Raw genomic sequence first — 22,989 nt, forward strand, 5'->3', positions numbered from 1 at the left:
ACCCTGACTTTCCCCACAGATGACCCTCAGTACTGACACTTAGCTACCCTGACACTTAGCTGCTCTGACTTTCCCCACAGACGACCCTCAGTACTGACACTTAGCTACACTGACACTTAGCTACCCTGACTTTCCCCACAGACGACCCTCAGTACTGACACTTAGCTACACTGACACTTAGCTACCCTGACTTTCCCCACAGACGACCCTCAGTACTGACACTTAGCTACCCTGACTTTCCCCACAGATGACCCTCAGTACTGACACTTAGCTACCCTGACTTTCCCCACAGATGACCTCCCAAAAAACAAATAACGGAATTTATGAACTGAAAACTTTCAAATTGATCAGTAACTTCTTCTTCTGCGTTCACTCGTATGCACACGAGTGGGCTTTTATGTGTATGACCGTTTTTACCCCGCCATGTAGGCAGCCATACTCCGTTTTTGAGGGTGTGCATAATGGGTATGTTCTTGTTTCCATAACCCACCGAATGCTGATATGGATTACAGGATCTTTAACGTGCGTATTTGATCTTCTGCTTGCATATACACATGAAGGGGGTTCAGGTACTAGCAGGTCTGCACATATGTTGACCTGGGAGATCGTAAAAATCTCCACCCTTCACCCACCAGACGCCATCACCGTGATTCGAACCTGGGACCCTCAGATTGACAGTCCAACGCTTTAACCACTCGGCTATTGCGCCCGTCGATCAGTAACATAACGAGTTAGTTTGGGACTTCTTCTTTGTTCGTGGGCTGCAACTCCCATGTTCACTCCTATGTACACGAGTGGGCTTTTACGTGTAGGACCGTTTTTATCCCGCCATGTAGGCAGTCATACTCCAGTTTCGGGGGTATTAGTTTGGGACAAAACATAAAACCCCCTCCCTTCTTATGCTATCATACAGTGAGATGATGAATGTATCCATATGTTTTGTTTGAAATTTGCACACTGTGATGACTTGTAAATGAATCCAGGAAAGTACGAAAAATTTTAAACAGATTAAATTCAGAATGTTATACAGCCACTTTTGGGCCCCTTCATCTAATTCTGTTGACTACCTTGTGACTAGGATGAAACTGTGTCAGACGCCACTGTTGACACCCACTGTTCACATGAACTAGTCATCTTGAAAATAATTCTCCTGCTTGCGAGCAGAGCAACACACACACTGCATTTATTGGTTGAAGTGGAGAGTGGAAAGGTGAGTTAAGATATTCTTAGTTCATGACGTCATTACGGAAATTAGGTGCCACTCCAAAACCTATCCAAGGCCCTGATCGGGGGCACTTTGTACGTCTGAAACAGCTGTAAACAGTAGGGCCTTTCATCCGGAGTGAGTCTATCAATAATAATGTTGATAGTCACCCTGTGAAACACACCACCTTCACCACAAACTCCCTCTTCTCTCTTCATAAGTTCAGGCTAGTGTCTCAACCCCCTTCATGTGTTTATGCATGTAGAAGATCAGATATGCATGCTAAAGACCCTGTAATCCATGTCAGCATTTTGTGGGTCATGGAAACTGGAACACACCCAGTGTGCACACCCCTGACAATGGAGTGCGGCTGCCTACATGGTGGAGTAAATAAGCGAAGTGGTCCTACACATAAAACGTTACATGTCTGTTTTGCACATTTTTTTCTGTCTTTGCTGCTGTGTGCACATGTCAAATGATGGGTGTAGGGACGGGCCCGGCGCTTCCTTTTTTTTGAGGAAGTGTTTGGGTTTGTTCCAATGTGCCTTTTATTTGCCTGTGTGCTGGCTGAAATGGTAGCGTGAGCAGCGCTGACTTGAGGTTGTGTGCTTTGTGGATGGAGTTACCACTCTTTACTGTCACTACACAGTTACTCCGGAAAACAGTGACACTATCACTACACAGTTTGTCAGGAAAACAGTAACATTATCACTACACAGTTTATTAGGAAAACAGTTACATTATCACTCTCAAGGCCTGACTAAGCGCGTTGGGTGACGCTGCTGGTCAGGCATCTGCTTGGCGGATGTGGTGTAGCGTATATGGATTTGTCTGAATGCAGTGATGCCTCCTTGAGCTACTGAAAACTGAAAAACTGTGTCAGTGCACGTGACTGAAACCTGACTGACACAGGAAACGAATGATGAGCACCCAAAGGCAGCTATCAGTCAGCTCTACCCAGACAGGCTGCCTGTTGTGCAAAGGACTCCGTGTTTACAAAGCACACAGAACTTGGTCTCTGACCAAGGATGGGTGCTGTATATGCATCCATACCATCATAAATAATAATGTCATATCTGTCAAACTTTTCATCTTCCCCCCAGTCTTTTCCAAGACTTAATCACTCAGACACTTCATAAATGATAATGTTCATATCGGCCAAACTTTTAATCTATTTCCATTTTTTTCCCCCTGCAAATTTATTATAAAATACTTCATTAAAAACTAAAAACATAGCTATAATTTTTTTTAAAAATGATTCCCAAAACAGGGGTTTTAACGAGACTATCTTTGCTTAAACATATGAGCTAAAACAGTAACAAGAGACTATTAGACTCTCTATATTTTCACACATGAGCCAGAACAGTCACAGGGTATTACACAGTCTCTTTGTTTGAGCAGTGTGAGCCAGAAACAGTAAGGAGAGAAAACAAAGTGAGGGGGAGGTGAGCGGCATCCTCACCATCATCCACTGCTGCCGGCCAGTTGTTGTCCTCAACTTCCACACCACAGTCCTCTTCAGGCTCATACACCTCCTGCATTATCTGTCACACACAGCACCAACACAGCACTGTCAGCACCAGCACAGCACCGTCAGCACCAAGACAACGTTGTTAGCATCAACACAGCACTGTCAGCACCAACACAGCACTGTCAGCATCAACACAGCACTGTCAGCACCAACACAGCTGACAGCAGTCAACACAGCACTGTCAGCAGCACCAACACAGCGCTGTTAGCACCAACACAGCACTGTCAGCATCAACACAGCGCTGTTAGCACCAACACAGCACTGTCAGCACCAACACAGCACTGTCAGCATCAACACAGCGCTGTCAGCACCAACACAGCACTGTCAGCACAAACACAGCACTGTTAGCACCAACAACACAGCACTGTCAGCAGCACCAACACAGCGCTGTTAGCACCAACACAGCATTGTCAGCATCAACACAGCGCTGTCAGCACCAACACAGCGCTGTCAGCACCAACACAGCACTGTCAGCACAAACACAGCACTGTTAGCACCAACACAGCACTGTCAACACTTCCACAGGTCCTCTGAATCAAAATACCTGCTGTCACGCTTACAAAATCCAACACATACCACAAGGAAGACTAAAAGCTGTCCCCAAGGTATTCTGCACACACTGTTACTGGAACTCTTCAAAATTAACTATGTGGTGAGTCCAAGTGCCACTGGCTCATGTCGTCAGCTATCAAAAACAATCCTGAAACAAGACTTAACACTTTCATCAGTGTTTAACATCTTCACACAGCTGATGGCCAAATTGGTTTGATCAATACCTTACCACCCTGCTCAGTGGTCATATCTGTCACACAACCAAAACAGAATTAACATGTGGACTCACTTTCTTTACACGTGTGTCGAAAGACACGATCCCAAACAGTAATGACGAAAAAAATGACCAACATCATCAGATGGCTTACCTGTTGTTTCTGTTTCTGTCGCTTCTTTTCTTGTCTCCTCTTGAACTCCTTCCAAAACATGTCGTCAAATTCAGGGAACGAGGGAACGAGACAAGGATTCTTTGGGAACTTGGGACGGTGAGAAAATACTGAAACACACACACACACTGCCATTCAATACAGGGGACAAAACAAGGCCAGCTTCTTCTTCTTCTTCTTCTGCGTTCACTCGTATGCACACGAGTGGGCGTTTACGTGTATGACCGTTTTTACCCCGCCATGTAGGCAGCCATACTCCGTTTTCGGGGGTGTGCATGCTGGGTATGTTCTTGTTTCCATAACCCACCGAACGCTGACATGGATTACAGGATCTTTAACGCGCGTATTTGATCTTCTGCTTGCATATACACACGAAGGGGGTTCAGGCACTAGCAGGTGTGCACATATGTTGACCTGGGAGATCATAAAAATCTCCACCCTTTACCCACCAGGCGCCGTCACCGTGATTCGAACCCAAGACCCTCAGATTGACAGTCCAACGCTTTAACCACTTGACTATTGCGCCCGTCACAAGGCCAGCAAAACCTTTCCTCATTTAGTGACAGACATGCACAGATACCGACTCCTGTCAAGCGTTTGGGGAACAATCAGGAAATTTGGTAGGAACATTTTTTGAATTTGGTAGGGACGCTTGGAATCCAAGCCCCATCAGCAAACGTACATTTTATCGACAAGGCATACAAACACTTGGGCCTACCAGCAACATGGTGTAACTGCTACAATTAAGCTGATTGGTCCACTCAATGCTGTTTCAATGTAAACAGGCACACGATTAGCCGAGCATCATCACGTGAGACCAAGGTTAGTAGTAAATGCCCTGGCCTCGTGATCAATAGGTCTAGAGCATCTGGGTAATGTTGCGACAGGAAAACACGTGACCACGCTATGTGGTCAAAAATGAACTTGTCTGAACAATTTTGACGCTGGCATAACATTGGTACAAACTAAGATCGAGTGTAACAAAATATGGTGAAATCGTAACAGTGGACATTTCTAGACATGCTTTTTACCTCTTTCCTATAAACACATCTGAATTTTTCTATTGTTTTACACACATTTTGCAGAGAGCTTTTAACTGATAAACAACTATAGGATACTTACAATGACTCCTCTCTCCTGCATTTTAATTAAACTGTCCCAGTTCAGTCCAATACAGGTGAAAGCTGAAAACATTCTTTTTGTGTTATTGTTTGAATCTTTTTAACTACTTATGCAATAATAATAATAATAATCATCATGAATACTTGTTGAGCGCTTTCCTCCCTCAAAGTGCTTTACAAGAAACATTAAACAACTTACAAGGAAAAAAATAAAAGCTGTGACAGCCTGTAACATTACAACCAATACAATGTTACTAGGTGGCGGTCTCCACTCTGGGAGGGACGCTCACTCAGTCTGGCTCCGCGACTAAGCCATTATTGTCGTTAGTAGGGGGCTTAGTAGGTGGTGTCCTAAGTACGTTAAATCAGAACAGGCACCACTGAACACCATCGAAGTGACTCAGCAGCAGTGCAGGGTCTCCTCTGGTGTGTGGCCTCCTGGCGATCTAACATCAATGGTTCCCTGTGGACTGTCGACGCTGGAACCGCGACGGATGAACCCAGGTGTGGCCGTGTATGGGGGAATCTAAATGAGCGGCGTTCCTAACACAACAACAAACCCACCACCACCACCACCACCACAAATCAGACAGCCCTCTTCACCTCTCATCTGCACAAACTCCCAGATGGGGACATCAGCTGTAGTCTTCTTCTCCTTGGCGGCCCGTTTACGTTTCTTGCCGCCAGCGGTCACCTGCAGTCCGGTGGGTACCCGGAACGTCTGCCCCTTCCTCAGCGGTTTCTCCGCCAGCTTGCCCGGGCTGTAGGGGTCCTTCAGGGCCCAGTGGTCCACAACCTGACACACCCACACAAGACAAGTACGGTAAAACAAAGTTTTGGGGGTCTGCAGGCATACTGGAAACATGGCAGGGAATCATTTTTCTTAAAAAATACATTCAACAAAAAACATGCAGTGTTTCACGAGTGCATGAAGCAATAGCTGTTCCTAGCTACGCTGACTGTCCACAAATACCCGTCCACAGGAGGCGTATACAGAAATGCCATTTTGTGGAAGAAAAGGCCCTCAGAAGTCCATCAAGCCCACAAACGAAAGAAACAAGGAGAAGAAAAGGCAGTGACAACGAACGGAGACTCACAGGTTTAGGTTTGGGCACAGCAAACTGCACTTTCTTCCTCTCTGACCGTCGGGGCAACGACTCCTCCTGAAAAAACCATATCACATCAACACTGTCTGAGCCATGGTCAGCAACACCAACATGAAAACATTGCTGCAAACGTGTGTGTGAAATGAAAGACAGCCATGGTGACATCACTCCAAAGCATGAAGAAACAAACTACCACCAATGATAACCAAGGATTGGAATAAATCAAATACCCCCCACCCCCCACACACACCTCCTGCCAGTGTCTGTCCAGTCATATTTGGGCTTAACCTAAAAAAAACACAAAACAGTGAGAACTGATTGATGTCCTCTTGAAACGCCAGAAAGGCGACACAGATGATGCAATACCTAATTATTTTGATCGGCTATTTACTGGAGGCTGAATGGACATCAGATTCTCTAAAGCGGTGATGTCTTCTTCTTCTTCTGCGTTCGTGGGCTGCAACTCCCACGTTCATTCGTATATACGCGGGTGGGCTTTTACGTGTATGACCGTTTTTAACCTGCCATGTATGCAGCCATACTCCGCTTTCAGGGGTGTGCATGCTGGGTATGTACTTGTTTCCATAACCCACCGAACGCTGACATGGATTACAGGATCTTTAACATGCGTATTTGATCTTCTGCTTGTGTATACACACAAAGGGGGTTCAGGCACTGGCAGGTCTGCACACATGTTGACCTGGGAGATGGTAAAAATCTCCACCCTTTACCCACCAGGCGCCGTCACCGTGATTCGAACCCGGGACCCTCAGACTGAAAGTCCAACGCTTTAACCATTCGGCTATTGCGCCCGTCGGTGGTGATGTCATTTTCTGTCTATTGCCCTGGTGACACACTGAATCACACACCACACCTGACTGTCCACCACCCCCTGCGCTGTGTTCCTGCACACACAACTTCACCAGGGCATGGATGCACGTCTCAGTGTGACAGATGACACAAAGCACCCAAACCTAACTTAACCCACAGGCCTGAAAACAGCAAGCAGCTACCTGTGGTGGCTGGGTGTCCTCCGGGCCAGGAGCTTCCAGAGGTTCAAATCCCCCATCATCCACTGGAACATGCATCAACATTCACAACATCATTCACGGTAACAAGAATCCACACACATCCACAAAAAAAAAAGAAGGAAAAAAAAAAAAAAAAGAGAAGCAGTTACTATCAATGCAACACACATGATAATACATATAATGTAGTTTGGAATTAGATCAAAATTTGTAACAATATCAGTCATTCATCCTATAATGCATTAACATGTGAAGAGGTTAAAATCTTTTTTTTCAAATCATTAGAAAAATGAATAATGTTTTGGGGAGAAAAACACCCCCCCAAAACCCATTCTGAAAACCCAAAGGTGTTGCATGCCTGTGACACGGAGAAAGAAGAAGGTAAAGGAAGTCTTACTGGACACATCATCTGGCGGAGGTGGGGGTGGTAGGTCTGCTTCCCGCGCTTCCTCCTGTATGGACTTTTCCATTGGCGCTCTCTCTGCTCACAGAAAACACACACCATACAATGACGCTATAATTACACTGTGTATGACTTGAGCACTTTACTGTATATCCCCCTTCTAAGGGGCTGTGGCCTTTGTGAATAAACCATCTCAATCTCTGTAACTACACTGTCATGTTGTCATCTCCTGTATGAACGCTTCCACTGGTGCTCTCTCTACACACAGAAAACACCATACAATGAAGCTATAACTACACTGTCATCTCCTGTATGAACGCTTCCACTGGCGCTCTCTCTTCACATAGAAAACATACAATGACGCTATAACTACACTGTCATCTCCTGTATGAACGCTTCCACTGGCGCTCTCTCTTCACATAGAAAACACCATACAATGACGCTATAACTACACTGTCATCTCCTGTATGAACGCTTCCACTGGCGCTCTCTCTTCACATAGAAAACACCATACAATGAAGCTATAACTACAATGTCATCTCCTGTATGAACGTTTCCATTGGTGCTCTCTCTTCACACAGAAAACACCATACAATGACGCTATAACTACACTGTCATCTCCTGTATGAACGCTTCCACTGGCGCTCTCTCTTCACATAGAAAACACCATACAATGACGCTATAACTACACTGTCATCTCCTGTATGAACGTTTCCATTGGTGCTCTCTCTTCACATAGAAAACACCATACAATGAAGCTATAACTACAATGTCATCTCCTGTATGAATGCTTCCACTGGCGCTGTCTCTTCACATAAAAAACACCATACAATGATGCTATAACTACACTGTCAACTCCTGTACAGACTGTTCCATTGGTGCCCTCTCTGTTCACAGAAAACACCATACAATGACACCATAACTACACTGTCAACTCCTGTATGGACTTGTCCACTGGTGCTCTCTCTGTTCACAGAAAACGCCATACAATGACACCATAACTACACTGTCATCTGCATGCACTTTTCCATTGGTGCTCTCTCTGTTCACAGAAAACGCCATACAATGACACCATAACTACACTGTCAACTCCTGTACAGACTTTTCCATTGGTGCTCTCTCTGTTCACAGAAAACACCATACAATGACACCATAACTACACTGTCATCTCCTGTATGAACGCTTCCACTGGCGCTCTCTCTTCACATAGAAAACATACAATGACGCTATAACTACACTGTCATCTCCTGTATGAACGCTTCCACTGGCGCTCTCTCTTCACATAGAAAACACCATACAATGACGCTATAACTACACTGTCATCTCCTGTATGAACGCTTCCACTGGCGCTCTCTCTTCACATAGAAAACATACAATGACGCTATAACTACACTGTCATCTCCTGTTTGAACTTTTCCACTGGCGCTCTCTCTTCACATAGAAAACACCATACAATGACGCTATAACTACACTGTCATCTCCTGTATGAACGCTTCCACTGGCGCTCTCTCTTCACATAGAAAACACCATACAATGACGCTATAACTACACTGTCAACTCCTGTACAGACTTTTCCATTGGTGCTCTCTCTGTTCACAGAAAACACCATACAATGACACCATAACTACACTGTCAACTCCTGTATGGACTTTTCCACTGGTGCTCTCTCTGTTCACAGAAAACACCATACAATGACACCATAACTACACTGTCAACTCCTGTACAGACTTTTCCACTGGTGCTCTCTCTGTTCACAGAAAACACCATACAATGACACCATAACTACACTGTTAACTCCTGTACAGACTGTTCCATTGGTGCTCTCTCTCATGTTCACAGAAAACACCATACAATGACGCCATAACTACAATGTCATCTCCTGTATGGACTTTTCTACTGAAGCTCTCTATGCTCACAGAAAATGCAATAAACCATACAATGACAACTGTCCAGTCACAGCTATTCATTTTCTCCACCGCTTAATTCAACACATCGTCACCATGTACTGTTCTGGTTTATAAAGTTTTCTCCAATAAACTTTTCTTTTACCACTACCCTGGGTGAATTCATACTGGGGCATGTTGATTTAAAATCATCTGACTGAAGAATTTTCATAGCTAGCAGTATTGTTAAGAAATATAGATTAATGTATATATATATCAACAGTGTGAGTATTTTCATGCAAGCTGTCTGCCTGAAACTGAAAATGTGAAACTCCATGAAACTGACTGTAACCAGGCTTCAGGCTGACCAAGCTGCACCCATGAATCCACATCTGTTCACACACACACACTCTGTTTACTTATTCAACATGAAACCACATTTTCCAGTAACTGTATGTTGTTGTCTTCAGTTTAACGTCTTTCCACTTGAAGTGATATTGGATGGGGAGCGGGGCGGGGGGAACCAAAAAAAACCCGTGGGGGTAAGGGTTGTGGGAGGGAGAGTGGGGGGTAAAAGTGTGTGTATGTGTGGAGGGTGAATAGGGAGAGACAATGCTAGGGAAAATGGAAACGTTACAAATGCCAACATCAAACAACCATAACAACTATAACAAATGTCCTATAGGACTATGCAACAAACCTTCTGCAATAACAAATAACGTATGTTATATGTTATTTGTTATTGTAGAAGGTTTGCTGCGTACCTGTTTGGAAGTACAGATGTACAAGCATGTGCATGCATGTGTTAAAGCTGGTGCATACAAGATACCAGAATACTTTATCACCTCTAAAGGAGATATTCATATTGTTGACATGTTCTGATAATACGGCAACAAAAAGAAAAAAAGAGAGGCATTTCATGTACAGCACAACACACAAAGTTTCATCATCTCAATAGACAAATTCATAAGGTAAACATTTCATGCAGCACAATCTTCCACAGAACATTCTATTTATCCAAACTGCCAAATTCACCATTGAAAATAAATAATATTATTTCTATTAAAAAAAAAAATCAACAAATAAAATTGAGTAAGAAATAATAATATCATTATTTTTTTTCCAAAACCATTTAATAAAATTGAGTAAGCATTATCAAAACAATATAAAGGGAAGTTAACTGATTATGAAATTGCATAAGCACATTACTAATACAATGCTTGAATAATCCTATATAAGTAAGACTGCCTTGACATAAACATAAATAATTTTCATAACATAAATAATTTTCCTTGTATACAATTTTCCTTGTATTTTGTGAGGACATGAACTCCTTCACCACCAAGTCTCTGAGTGAAAAATAGTCCCCAGCACCAAACATTTCAGACTCAACACTCTCAGTCACATGACGGGGTTCCTGTCAGAATGACACACTGGACTTGTTCACTTCAAACTTGGGGCAAGGGGGGGAAGGTCAGTCAATTTCCTACTGAGTGGAAAAACTGGCTGCAGCTGTCAAGCTTTGTTTCAATGTGAAAAATGGTCCCTTTTTAACACGTTCCCTCAATTTCGGCAAAAGCTGCCAAATGGTGGCAAAAGAGTTAACGTGATTTGATTGAGCCATGATGGCTGTCAGCTCACCGTGCTTGGGGAAGGGGGTGGAGGAGGCCAGCAGACGAAGGCGTGAGTGGAGGAGGGGGAGGAGGTTGGAGTCCAGGAAGACGCCCCCCTGGGGCTGCAGGGTGCTGCAGTTCATCTGGAAGTCCGACAGGTGGCCCAGCACCTCCCCCTTATTGCTGAGCGCCAGGACAGCGCCGCCAACAGGACACACACACACTGGGTTGCAGGATCAATGATCCAGACCACACACATGCTATCTGCCCCACTGGAGGGGAACTAATCTCTATACTGCATGCAAGTGTCTTCACTAAGACACACACACACACACACAAAATGACCCGTAGTGCATACATGGTTTCTTCCCCACTGGAGGGGAACAATGTTCTACACTGCAAACATTGTCACTGATACAAATACACAACAGGATGCCTGATCAATGAACCAAACCACATACATGGCACCAAAAAAGCGCTGAATAAGTGTTTACTATTACCATTATCTTTCTCACTGGAAGGGAACACACACACACACAAACTAGGTTGCAGGATCAATGATCTAGACCACATACATGGCATATTCTCCACTGCAGGGAACAGTCCTGTGAACTGCAAATGTTGTCACTAACACACACACACACAAACACACACACACGGTTGCAGAATCAATGATCCAGACAACACAAACAGCATTTTCCCCACTAGAGAAGAACAATCCTATATACTTCAACTGTTGTCACTTGCACACACACACACACACACATGCACACCCTACGTTTCAGGATCAATGACCTATAGCATATACGCAGTCTTGTTCACTGCATAGTCGTCACCAAGATACACACTAGTTTTCAGGATCAATGACCCACAGCACAAACGGTTAGAAATTTCTGCATAGGCAGGAAAAAGAAAATATGGTAAAGAAAAGGGTTCGCTACCATTTTTGATGATAGAAAAAAACCATTTGAATTGCAGTGCATCAAGCACATTTCTGTCATGGTTTAGCACCTGTAACTGGATAGGACTGGCATTTTTGCATTGACATTGTTTTAATTTTCACTGCCTTGTGGGTCCCTACTGATCTACTTTGCATGAAGCTGTACACACTGGAAATTCTATAACTATACATAGTTTTATCTCTTACGTCAAACTTTTGGGGTTCAACTGGAATAGGAAAAGGGGGAATTTCAAAGTGGGTCTTTTTGTGGTCTCAAAAACAGTGAGAAAAAGAAAAAGAACTATTGTCATGGAAGAGTTGAAAAGTGAGCGGAAGTGATTAAAATCTGCATCCTGCAGGAATAAGATCAGTCTTCACATATTGTAAACACAGAGAAAGGAAATCCGGAGGTTACCTACTTCCGGAAGGTTATAGGCCGTAGCTACTTTCGTTTTCTCCGCATAGGCGGATAGTAGTTTGCACAGGACAGGAATGTCAGACCCCTGCCGGAGTCAGCATTAGTGGGTCATGGTCAAGTATGTGTAATTAAAGTAATGTTTTAACTTCTTCATGATTACAGCTGGAACACTCACTTGTTGATTTCCGCAGCCTCTTTTTGTAATTAAAGTAGTGTTTTAACTTGTTCATGATCACGGTTGGAACACTCACTTGTTGATTTCCGCAGCCTCTTTTTCACCGTCTTCTTGAGCAATCAGGTTCATGGGAGTCTGTGGGTGCACATGGCACTCCTGGGGGGAAAAAAAAACACAGAAAGGAAATATTGTACAAACCAAGGAAGAGATACATGTGTGTGCGTATGTATGTGAGTGTATGTGTGCACACTGACATGTGTGTGCATGTGAGTTCTCTTTTCTCAAAGGCACAACGCTGTATTGAGAATCATGGTTGTCTGGGGACAAGTGGCCCACACAAACACACCATTCCCTGCACCCTGTACCTTGTCTGGGTCTTCACGGTTCTGCAGCTTTTCCTTGCTGGCTGCCTTGGTGTCGTCCAGAGACAGGAACTGTAACACACACACACACCACTCCTGAGTTACACTACTCACTTTCAAACTACAACACACACACACACAAATAGCCAGTTACTCAACTCGCTTTCCATCTACAACACACTCGCACAACCGATCAGTTACACGACTCACTTTCCAACTACAACACACACACAAATGATCAGTTACACAGTCAACTCACTTTCCAACTACAACACACACACAAATGATCAGTTACACAACTTGCTTTCCAATTTGCTCATTCATCAGTTCTCAGTTAGCTTTAAAAGAGAACAGGCAACAGCAGTGTGTGTGGGCCTCTGTCAACCTGATAGGGGGTAATCATTTACTTATTTATTTATTTCCCTCCTTGTACGAGGACAGTCCCTTGCCCTTAAACCCCCCCGCTCTCCTGTTCCCTTTACCCAAGTCCCGATATGTTCCCCGTTGCGGCCTCAATAAAGCCTTGAAGAAAACTGGTGCTGATGTGGTGAGAGAACCCTGCCCAACCGGCTACACATACCTGCATACTCAAGTATACGCACAATACTTTTCACTTTTATTGCACTTTAAAAACAAATTCCAAGAACCAACTTCACCACAAACACATTTCTTTGTACCTTTATAGAAACCTCGTTTCTTCAAGTATCAATCGGCCACATTTACTCATTCACCTACGTCCCATTTGACACTCTCCCCAGACCATTCCCTTCCCTGCCCAATACCTCCTCTTTGTCCTCTTCTGGGAAATCTGCATCGGCGTCGTTCCCTTCTGCGTCCACAGATGATGCCTTCTGCTGTTTCCTGTTGACGAAATGTTATATACCCAATTAGTTTTTATAAAGAGCTGGGTTATTGTCATTTGCATGATTATCTGAATTATTTCTACTCAAAGAAAAACTAGATTTACATGCATACTTTTTTTGTGTGCAGGTGCATGTGTATGGTTGTATGTCTCTCCTCTGAGTGTTTGTGTACATGCATTTGTAGTGTCTGAATGTGTGTTTTTGTGTATCTTTGTGTACATGTACGCTGGCAAAACTCTAATCCAACATGATAAGTTTTGCATCAAAGGAGAAGACTTCTATTTGATTTCTGAATATTTTCAAGTGAGAAATTCTCTTGTTATGGCTTGCTGTGGCTGAACATTATGAAGATCCTCTGTATAGTCCTTGTTAATTACACTGGTAGTGGCAACATCCTTTTCTGATGCTCAACTTACTTTTTATTGACAATCATGTCCAGAACTTGATATGCCAGGGAATACAGATACTCCACCTGTGTACAAAAATCATGAAAAGTGTGAGTTCCAAAAGTCAATGACTATCAACGGCTGACTTTAAAATTTAAAAAAAAATTTTTATATATATATTTTTTAATACTTTTTAAAACAATCCTAATTACTATTTGTTACTGACCACAACCCAGCTGACAGTATAGGACCATGTCAGGTCTAAAACATTTCACAGTCAAATAGCAGATAGCAAACAGCAACCATGTTAAACCATTTCAAAGTAAAATAAGAAACACCAACCATGTTAAATTAAGACCCAATTAATTTATTTGATTAAAAGTTAAATAAACAAATAGAAGAGAGAGGGAGAAGAAAATCTGGCAAAAATCATATTTATCAAAGACTTCATGCAAGCTCAACCACAGCTATGCTTTTACTGTTTCAGCACATGCTGTTAATTAATAAATTATGTTCAGTTCAGTTACTCAAGGAGGCGTCACTGCGTTTGGACAAATCCATACACACTACGCTACATCTGTTAAACAAATGCCTGACCAGCAGCATAACCCAATGCGCTTAGTCAAGACTTGCTTGTAACATTTTTTGTTGTTGTATTATGTCTGGGCACCACAACCAATCCAGCTTGCAAACTACACATACCTTAACCACACTTGATTTAATGCTCACTTTTCTTCTTAACTTACCCAGTGCCATCTCAGTGTTCTCTCATGCCAATCAAATCAAACATAAATTATACTGAAAGAAACGATGCCTGCTTTGGAACAAAGATGACACTAGATATCTCACCTTCTTGCTGTAGACACAGGCAGAGCCCTGGATAAGCAGAGCTGCTTCAGCGAAGTTCATTGTCGTCTCACCACAGTTGAAGGTTACTGCCACGCTCTCCAGCTGGCAGGGAAAAAAAGGAAGACAGAATCAAAAAACCATTCTGTATAATCTGTAGACTGGCTGATGTGTGGTTTTGAATGTGTTTCTTGGTTTTCACTTTTTGTCTGGAGCTGTTGGTGTCTGTAGCAAAGATCCTTGTTTTGCCATTCCTGCATGGCATTAGTCTGTATTAACAATGCTTCCCTACAAGTACAAATGGTATTTTGTTTAAAGGGATTCTGTTCAATTTCTGTATCTTGGTTGTTTTTTATTTTTTATTTATTTTTTTAATTTTTTTTTTTAGTAATATTGAATATTTAGAAATGATAATATAAAAAAAAACTTCGAAGGACTTTAAATCTGAAATTCCCAAGTATATGGGACAAGCTGCATGGGCAACAGCCTGTCTTCCATATTACATTGCCCAGGCTTATATCCGTCCATCCATATGGGACAGTACAAAATAATAACAAAATTGAACTTAAAACCAATTCCAGCTATTTTCGAAATCACAAAGTGTACGAAATGTTGACCTGCTCGCTGTGTCTTCCAGCCAGAAGTCAACACAGGACAAAAACTTACATCCCCAAGGTATTCTTCCAGGTGGCGAGCAATGTCAATGTCCCAGTTTTTGGTCAGGTCCCTGATGGGCTGCAGAAGATGACCAAACCTGGCTTCCAGGTCGGCTGTCTGAGAGGAGGTGATCATATTGCTCTTGTGTCAATCCCACTGATAAGTCCCCCTTGCTCCTAAATTTCTGCCAAAGAAAACAATACAGCATTGAAAACAAACCCTTGTTGAAATGGATGGACTGAGGAAAAGGTTACAGTGATGTAGCGCTGACATGTATACACACAAATGTATGCATCTGCACGCACACATGCACTCCTCATGTTTACACACACTAAAATATTTCACCCTTAACACCGATTAGCAAGATTTCCTCTACTTTTACGAAATTCACCTGTCGTGCTGCCCTGTCTTAGCCCTCTAAACAGGATTGTGATGAGATCAACTACCTATCGCATGACAGATCGACGAGTCTAATCTTTGACAACAGAAACGAGCAAAACAGATACGTAGAAAGCACCAGCAACTTAATAGAGAACAAAGCAAGAAGCAAACAGATATCAGATATGGGATTACAGATTAGATCACAATATGCAAACAAACAACAAAGTTTACACTGACCTAACATCAGTTCGTATCAGACCGCTTAAATTGCTAGTTTCGAAACCTTTTTAGCGATTTGTTGACGAAAATTCATTTGACCAATCGAAAGTTTTGAGACAGATGGAGCTAGACCGAATTTCCCTTTTCGCGATTTCCCTCCATTCAGTTTGTCCCCAATGCACACTGTCTAATTCTTATATTGTGGATTCACAGTATATTTATAAATATTACTTATGTTTTGTTTGATGAAAAATGGTTTGAAAAATACCATTTGAACCTCTACCTTTGAGTTTCACTAAAAAGTTGGAAATTGATTTCAGGAATAAACTAGTCAATAGCTATTTATAAGACTGGGCTATATAGACATCCCTATATAGGTTATAGAAAAATAAAAACAAATATATATATGGTCAGAAAGCAAACAATCTTCCAGATGGCTTAAGTAGTCAACCGTATGAAATTTTTATATATCATAGATAAGAACTATAGTGTATCAAGTAGTTTTGTTCTAGTTGTGACCAAGACACGGTAGTCTTGGTTTGCCATCACACACCGAAGCAGAAACTCCACAGGCAATCTGTGAACGAAACTGGGAACTTTCTACTTTTCTTTTCGTTCTGAGCTTAATTGCAGACGAACATGGCCGATATTAAGATTACTAAAGACCTTTTTCTGTTATCCATGTCGATAATATATTTATTCGCCTTTTCATCGCTATATGTGCAGATACCAGGTGAGTCTTCGCCAACCGTGCAACTTGAACTTGCTGAGCATTGCTACGCGCAATGCGAAGTTTGCTATGATTGTATAACGGTAGTAAGGTAATGCACATGCATCGTACAACTCATATTAAAAGTTTGCTAAAATAAACGTGTGGCGGGTAGATATGTGATTATATTGTAAATTGTTCCCAGGACGATTTTCAGTTGATACGCAGCAAAGTTGATATAAAATCTGTATTATCCAATTGACTGCAGAATAGTATGCACTGTGCTGCGCTCATAGCTTTGAACATTATTTTTGTGAAAACCGAAAGAAAAAACAGAGAAAGAAAAAAATGAAGGTTTAGCAGACAGTACTATACTATTTACTGGCAACAATTTAAAGATGGTTAAAATAAGATGCTATGGATGGTGGCAATACAGAAATGCCTAGCATGCACACACACACTACAAGAATCAGAGAGCTGATGTATATCATGTAATACTGAAAAGAAGATATGTGAGTTTTTTGTGACATGATTGGAATTCTCAATCCACTGTCCATAGCAACCGAAGGTACTCATTGGAATGAGAGCTATGAGTAGGAAATTGCTTTGGACCTATCAAGCAGAAAAATATCTTTAGTTGGAACTGGACAGTTTACACAGTTGACAAGATAAGCAAGCACCGTGGTTCTCCTCTGATTAAAAGAAATAATGTTCTATACCCAGAAATTTTCAGAATTCAAAGGGTAAGCTTTCTGCCAAGTGTGTTGTAAAGTTTCTGAAGATGGAAAATGATAATCAGATGCAGAACATTTTGAAAAATCGAGAAGAAAATGTACACACACTTGCACATGCACACACACTTGCATGCCTGCTTGCACATGGATGCATGTGCACACAAACATATTAAATGTACCAGTATTTACATACATACACATGCACACAATTATACGCACCACTTATCACACATTGCATGTCACTTGTTCAATAGACAAAAAAAAAAAGAAAAAAAAGAAAAAAAAAAGAAAAAAAAAGAGTTTTGTATTATGAGCACAGCAGTCACACAGATCAAAAGACATCTTGTCAGATTGATTGATAGTCATAACAACTCTTTGGAAGGGTGTGGTAAAAGTCTGCACTCTAAGGGAGATGAAGATGCTTTCTGACTGACTCAGTCTGACTGACAATTCATGTCACTCACCTCTTCCATTCTGTTGACCATCTTGGTCGTACATGTGTTTCTTGATCTGCAGGTTGTGTGTAGGTGTGTGTGTATTCTGTTTCAGTGTTTGTAACTTTGTTTCTCTTTGTGTGTGCTTGTAAAGGAATGTTGTATGCTTTGACAACATTTATTTTGAGTGGCATTTTAAAACTTTTGTGCTTTAGAGTTCCTTAGATATAATTGAAACTCGAATACTCATTGATATATTTTATAGTGGCATATTTTATTTTAAAACTTTTGTGCTGTAGAGTTCCTCAGGTATACTTAAAACTCGAATACTTATTGATATATTTTCTTTGTTCTTCCATTTTTGCTCATGATTAGGTACTTTATTGCATCTCTCTCTCTCTGTCTCTGTCTGTCTGTCTCTCTCTCTCTGTTATGCTTTTTGTTTGTAATTAAGAAAATAGTATATATTTTTATGAGGGCAGGATGAAAACAAACTGATTGTGATATATTACTCGCCCACCTAAATACATAAAAGTTAAATCTCTCTTTCTCTCTCTCTCTCTCTCTCTCTCTCTCTCTCTCTCTCTGCCTGTCTGTCTGTCTCTATGCCAAACTCTGTAGCAGTAACTTTACCAGTACAGGGTTCCTGTGTTGGGTGGCCTGATGTGTTGGTTTTGTTGTGATATGATATTGAACTATTGATATATCTCCTTTGGGACTGCGAGTGTTGTGTTGAAATATTGATATGTATCTCCGTAGGACCTGCCGGTGTTGTGGTGATGTAATATTGAAATATTGATGTCTCCTTAGGAACTGCCAGTGTTGTGGTGATATAATATTGAAATATTGATAATAGATCTCCTTAGGAACTACCAGTGTTGTGGTGATATGTATATTGAAATATTGATATCTCCTTAGGAACTGACAGTGTTATGGTGATGTAATAGTGAAATATTCATCTCCTTAGGAACTACCAGTGTTGTGGTGATGTGATACTGAAATATTGATATCTCCTTAGGACCTGCCAGTGTTGTGGTGATGTGATATTAAAATGTTCCTATCTCCTTCACAACTGCCAGTGTTGTGGTGATGTGATATTAAAATGTTCCTATCTCCTTCACAACTGCCAGTGTTGTGGTGATGTAGTATTGAAATGTTCATATCTCCTTCAGAACTGCCAGTGTTGTGGTGATGTGATATTGAAATATTCATATCTCCTTAGGACCTGACAGTATTGTGGTGATGTGATATTGAAATATTCATATCTCCTTCAGAACTGCCAGTGTTATGGTGATGTGATATTGAAATGTTCATATCTCCTTCAGAACTGCCAGTGTTGTGGTGATGTAGTATTGAAATACTGATATCTCTTTAGGAACTGACAGTGTTGTGGTGATCTAATTTTGATAGCTTCTCATCAAATGCCAGTGTTGTGGTGGTGTAACATTGATAACTTCTTGTTGAATGCCAGTGTTGGGACAGCTTCAGAACAAGCCTGGTTGTGGTTGAGATTCAGATTGAATGGTGTGAAAGTAATGATGGGGCAGCTATAAAACAAAACAAAAACAAATAAAACAACAACAAAAACAACCCCCCCCCACCAAATTTATAGCTATACATTAACATAGAAACTGAAAACCAAAGTAACAGTGTAACATTTGATCCTGAAAAAGAGCTTAATCTTAGCAGGACAACATGGTTTTGTACAGTGCCATATTTTGATGAATTGTACATGTTATATTATAATTATCGTTATCTTTCTCAAATAATCTGTGACTTTTTTTATCATTTATTGCCAGGACCCCCTCCCCCAGAAAAGCAGGTTATTCCCCAGAATATTATTGTTGTTTTTTCTCTTTGCATTGTTTATTATTGTGTGTTTGTACAGGTCTGCCAGATGCATTAAAAAGATTAATGTTTATTTAGATACTCCTTATAATTTAAACCATCTCAGTTCCACACAACCGGTACACAGTTGGTCTTAAGCATTTTAGAGTAGTCTTGCGATGTCAGCACAGCAGTGAGCCCCCTCCACACACCAGGGTAAAGTATACATCATTATATACATGTACAGCAGATGTCCACTTGATATCCACCGATCGATCAATGCTGTAGCTGTGTCAAGACAGCTTGCCGAGACGTGAGAAGGACATGGGTTGTTTCTTACTGCCTGTGTTGGGGGGGTTATGACACTGAGTGATTTGTGTTGGGTCTCACTGTCACATAATTCCCTTCCACTTGGATATATGGAGTGTTTGTGTATGTGGGGGGGTGGTGGGGGTGGGGGTGGGGGTGGAGAGAATGTGTCATTGTGTGTGTGTGTAAGTGAGAGACTGTGTATGATATAAAACATATTTGTGATTTATGAGATATTAAAATTAACTTGAATAAATATTATATTGAATGGCATATATATATATATATATATATATATATATATATATATATATATATATATATATATATATGGTTAAAAAAATGGATAGGTCATTTCAAAATTGATAAACATCTTTGTTTTCTGTGAAGTTCGGGTCATATCACTGAGCATTGATAGCAAGGAAAGTGCTGGCTGACCAAAGGCATTAGAATTCTAAAAAAAGCAAAACAAAAAAAACAAAACAACAACAGAAAAAAACTCTTACAAACAAACTTTATGTTCCCAACACAGATCTCAACTCCCCAGAATGATGATGATTATTATTTTTATTCTGAAAAGAGAAGTAGAACAGCAAAGAAAACGACAGCAGGCGGGGATCCCTACAGACCTAAAGGTCATCCCCCTATGAATAGTGGTGGCCTCCATTCCCTGTCCTTATCACCAGACGATGGCTTGCACCTGCCGCGGTTTGTTTCCATGGACCCTGAGCAGTTGTGTGTTGTTGCTGAAGCAGAGCAGCAGTGTCTGTGGCTTCCCATTGGAAAGCTGAAGGAGCAGGAACCTGTGCCTTTCTCCCCGCCCCCACCCTGGCCTTTTCTCTGCTGGCTGTGTGCTTTGCTCTTTTCTGGGCTTTGCCGAGTGCCCTCTTTGGAGGGATACAATAGAATAGGTCTCTATTGCCAAGTGTACAAAGAGTTTTGGGGAAAGGTGGTGGGGGTGGGGGGATGGTACATTAAAGGTAGAACTAGAAGCATGAATTAGAGATCGGTGTACCTGTCTGAAAATAGACAGGAGGAGAATGTGTGTGGAATGGGAGCCAAGTGGTGACACGCCCGGAAGCGAGAGAATCTGAGCGCGCCGGATGAAATCCCACACTTGCCAGAATTTTTTCCCCCCACATTAGAATTTTTAGTGGTGGACTGGATGCTAGTCATTTGGATGAGGCGATAAACCAATGTCCCTTGTGTCGCATGCGCTTGACACGTGTAAAAGAAACCACGGCAACAGGAGTTGTCCTTGGCAAAAATTTGAAGTAAAATTCACTTTATTCACTCTACGCAAATGCATTTCCATGTGGATTGATAAAGTTGTTTAGAAAAAAGAAAAAAAAAAGATTTTATTAAAGTAATGTGTGAGTGTGTGTGTGTTTGATTTATATTTCTTAACGTGTACCTAATCCAACTTTTTGGGTGACATGACTGAAATTAGGCCATTAAGTGGTATACTGGATGCATTTACTTATTTATATAACTAAAGGAAATTGCATAAAATTGACTGGAAAACGGTTTGGACTTTGCTCTGCTGTTTAGATTATGATTTTGTGAAAGTACTCTGTAATTGGAATTTGATTTTGATATTTCATTTGAAGGGTCACTGTGACTCAGAAATGGTTGATCAGAGGCCTGACAAAGCGCGTTGGGTTACGCTGCTGGTCAGGCATCTGCTTGGCAGATGTGGTGTAGCGTATATGGATTTGTCTGAACGCAGTGACGCCTCCTTGAGCTACTGAAACTGAAACTGAAACTGATCAGAGGTATCAGAAACAAATATTGTTGAGATGGCTTGACTGTTAAGTTTACTAGGTCAAAACATTTGTTGTCAATACTATGGTGCTCACAGGTGGTAGACAAGGCTTGTAAATGTATGTTTGTGTGTGTGTCTGTGTGTGTGTCTGTGTGTGTGTGTGTGTGCTGTGTGTGTGCATGTTTGCACACTGCTGCACGTGTGTGTGTGTGTGTGTGTGTGTGTGTGTGTTTCTCCCTCTGTGTGTGTGTGTGTGTGTGTGTGTGTGTGTGTGTGAGTTTCTCTGTGTGTTTCTGTGTGTATGAATGGTTGTGTGTGTGTTTGTTTCTCTGTGACTCGGTGTGTGTGTGTGTGTTTGCACATGTTCATATGTGTGTGTTTCTCTGTGACTCTTGTGTGTGTGCATGTTTATGTGTCTGTGCATGCGTATATGTGTGTGCGTGTGTGTGTGTATGAATATTCTAACAGATTATCTGTTCTCTGTTTTTCCATTCATAGACTGCTTTATAAGTATGTATGCACATGCACGCCTGTAGCAGCACATATGGACTTCAACAGTGAACAAGTGAATGAGCTTGGTTTGCGAGACACACACACACACACACAGTCACAGAGAGACAGGGATATGGATATGAATAATTGATTCAAGTATAGGCCATTGCCCCACATGAAGGGGTGCAAGCACATGATAAAAAAAACAACAACAAAAAATGTGAGGTCATGCCATCAAGAAAAAAACTTGTTTATACAGTTGATCGCAGTCTGAATGCATTCAATTGAGAAACTGACAGATTGTCTAGAAGCCATGAATAATGCTAATCTGACTGGGAAATTCACAGATTTTAGTCTATATGTGCTTTGTTCTTAAGTCATGCAGGATAAGATAACTCAGTGAGAGAGAGAGAGAGAGAGATCAGTGTCTTTTTACACAGTTGTGTAAGTTAACTCATATTTTGGGTAATTACAACATATTTTTGATAGCGGGAGATAGAGGGAGAGAGTGAATAGTGTTTTATACAATGTGTGTGTGTGTGTGTGTTTGTGTGTGTGTGTGAGTGTGTGCATGTGTGTGTGTGATTGTGTGTGAGTGTGTGTGTGATTGTGCGTGTGTGCGTGTGTGTGAGTGTCTGTGTGTGA

General features: G+C 41.6%; 2 protein-coding genes across 3 annotated transcripts in view; one reads left to right on the forward strand and one right to left on the reverse strand.

Moving 5' to 3' along the window:
* LOC143286638 (condensin-2 complex subunit H2-like) overlaps window positions 1-16,127 on the reverse strand; it is a 31,900-nt gene extending 15,773 nt beyond the window's left edge. The window contains exons 1-14 of the mRNA XM_076594275.1: window positions 16,093-16,127; window positions 15,484-15,658; window positions 14,821-14,922; window positions 14,002-14,057; window positions 13,505-13,583; window positions 12,726-12,794; window positions 12,437-12,516; window positions 10,856-11,010; window positions 7,326-7,409; window positions 6,914-6,975; window positions 5,892-5,957; window positions 5,398-5,590; window positions 3,656-3,783; window positions 2,667-2,748 (exon numbers count right to left, since the gene is read on the reverse strand). Coding sequence (XP_076450390.1) covers window positions 2,667-2,748; window positions 3,656-3,783; window positions 5,398-5,590; window positions 5,892-5,957; window positions 6,914-6,975; window positions 7,326-7,409; window positions 10,856-11,010; window positions 12,437-12,516; window positions 12,726-12,794; window positions 13,505-13,583; window positions 14,002-14,057; window positions 14,821-14,922; window positions 15,484-15,609 — 1,282 coding nt within the window. The 5' untranslated portion in view covers window positions 15,610-15,658; window positions 16,093-16,127. The remainder of the gene's footprint in view (window positions 1-2,666; window positions 2,749-3,655; window positions 3,784-5,397; window positions 5,591-5,891; window positions 5,958-6,913; window positions 6,976-7,325; window positions 7,410-10,855; window positions 11,011-12,436; window positions 12,517-12,725; window positions 12,795-13,504; window positions 13,584-14,001; window positions 14,058-14,820; window positions 14,923-15,483; window positions 15,659-16,092) is intronic.
* A 496-nt stretch (window positions 16,128-16,623) lies between these two features.
* Window positions 16,624-22,989, forward strand: part of LOC143286705 (lipase maturation factor 2-like) — an 85,910-nt gene continuing 79,544 nt past the window's right edge. For both annotated transcript variants that reach the window (XM_076594380.1, XM_076594381.1), the window contains exon 1: window positions 16,624-16,807. In XM_076594380.1, the coding sequence (XP_076450495.1) occupies window positions 16,714-16,807 (94 nt within the window). In that variant the 5' untranslated portion in view covers window positions 16,624-16,713. The remainder of the gene's footprint in view (window positions 16,808-22,989) is intronic.

Source organism: Babylonia areolata, chromosome 10 (genome assembly GCF_041734735.1).
Source record: "Babylonia areolata isolate BAREFJ2019XMU chromosome 10, ASM4173473v1, whole genome shotgun sequence".
In the NCBI taxonomy this organism is placed as follows: Eukaryota; Metazoa; Mollusca; class Gastropoda; order Neogastropoda; family Buccinidae; genus Babylonia; species Babylonia areolata.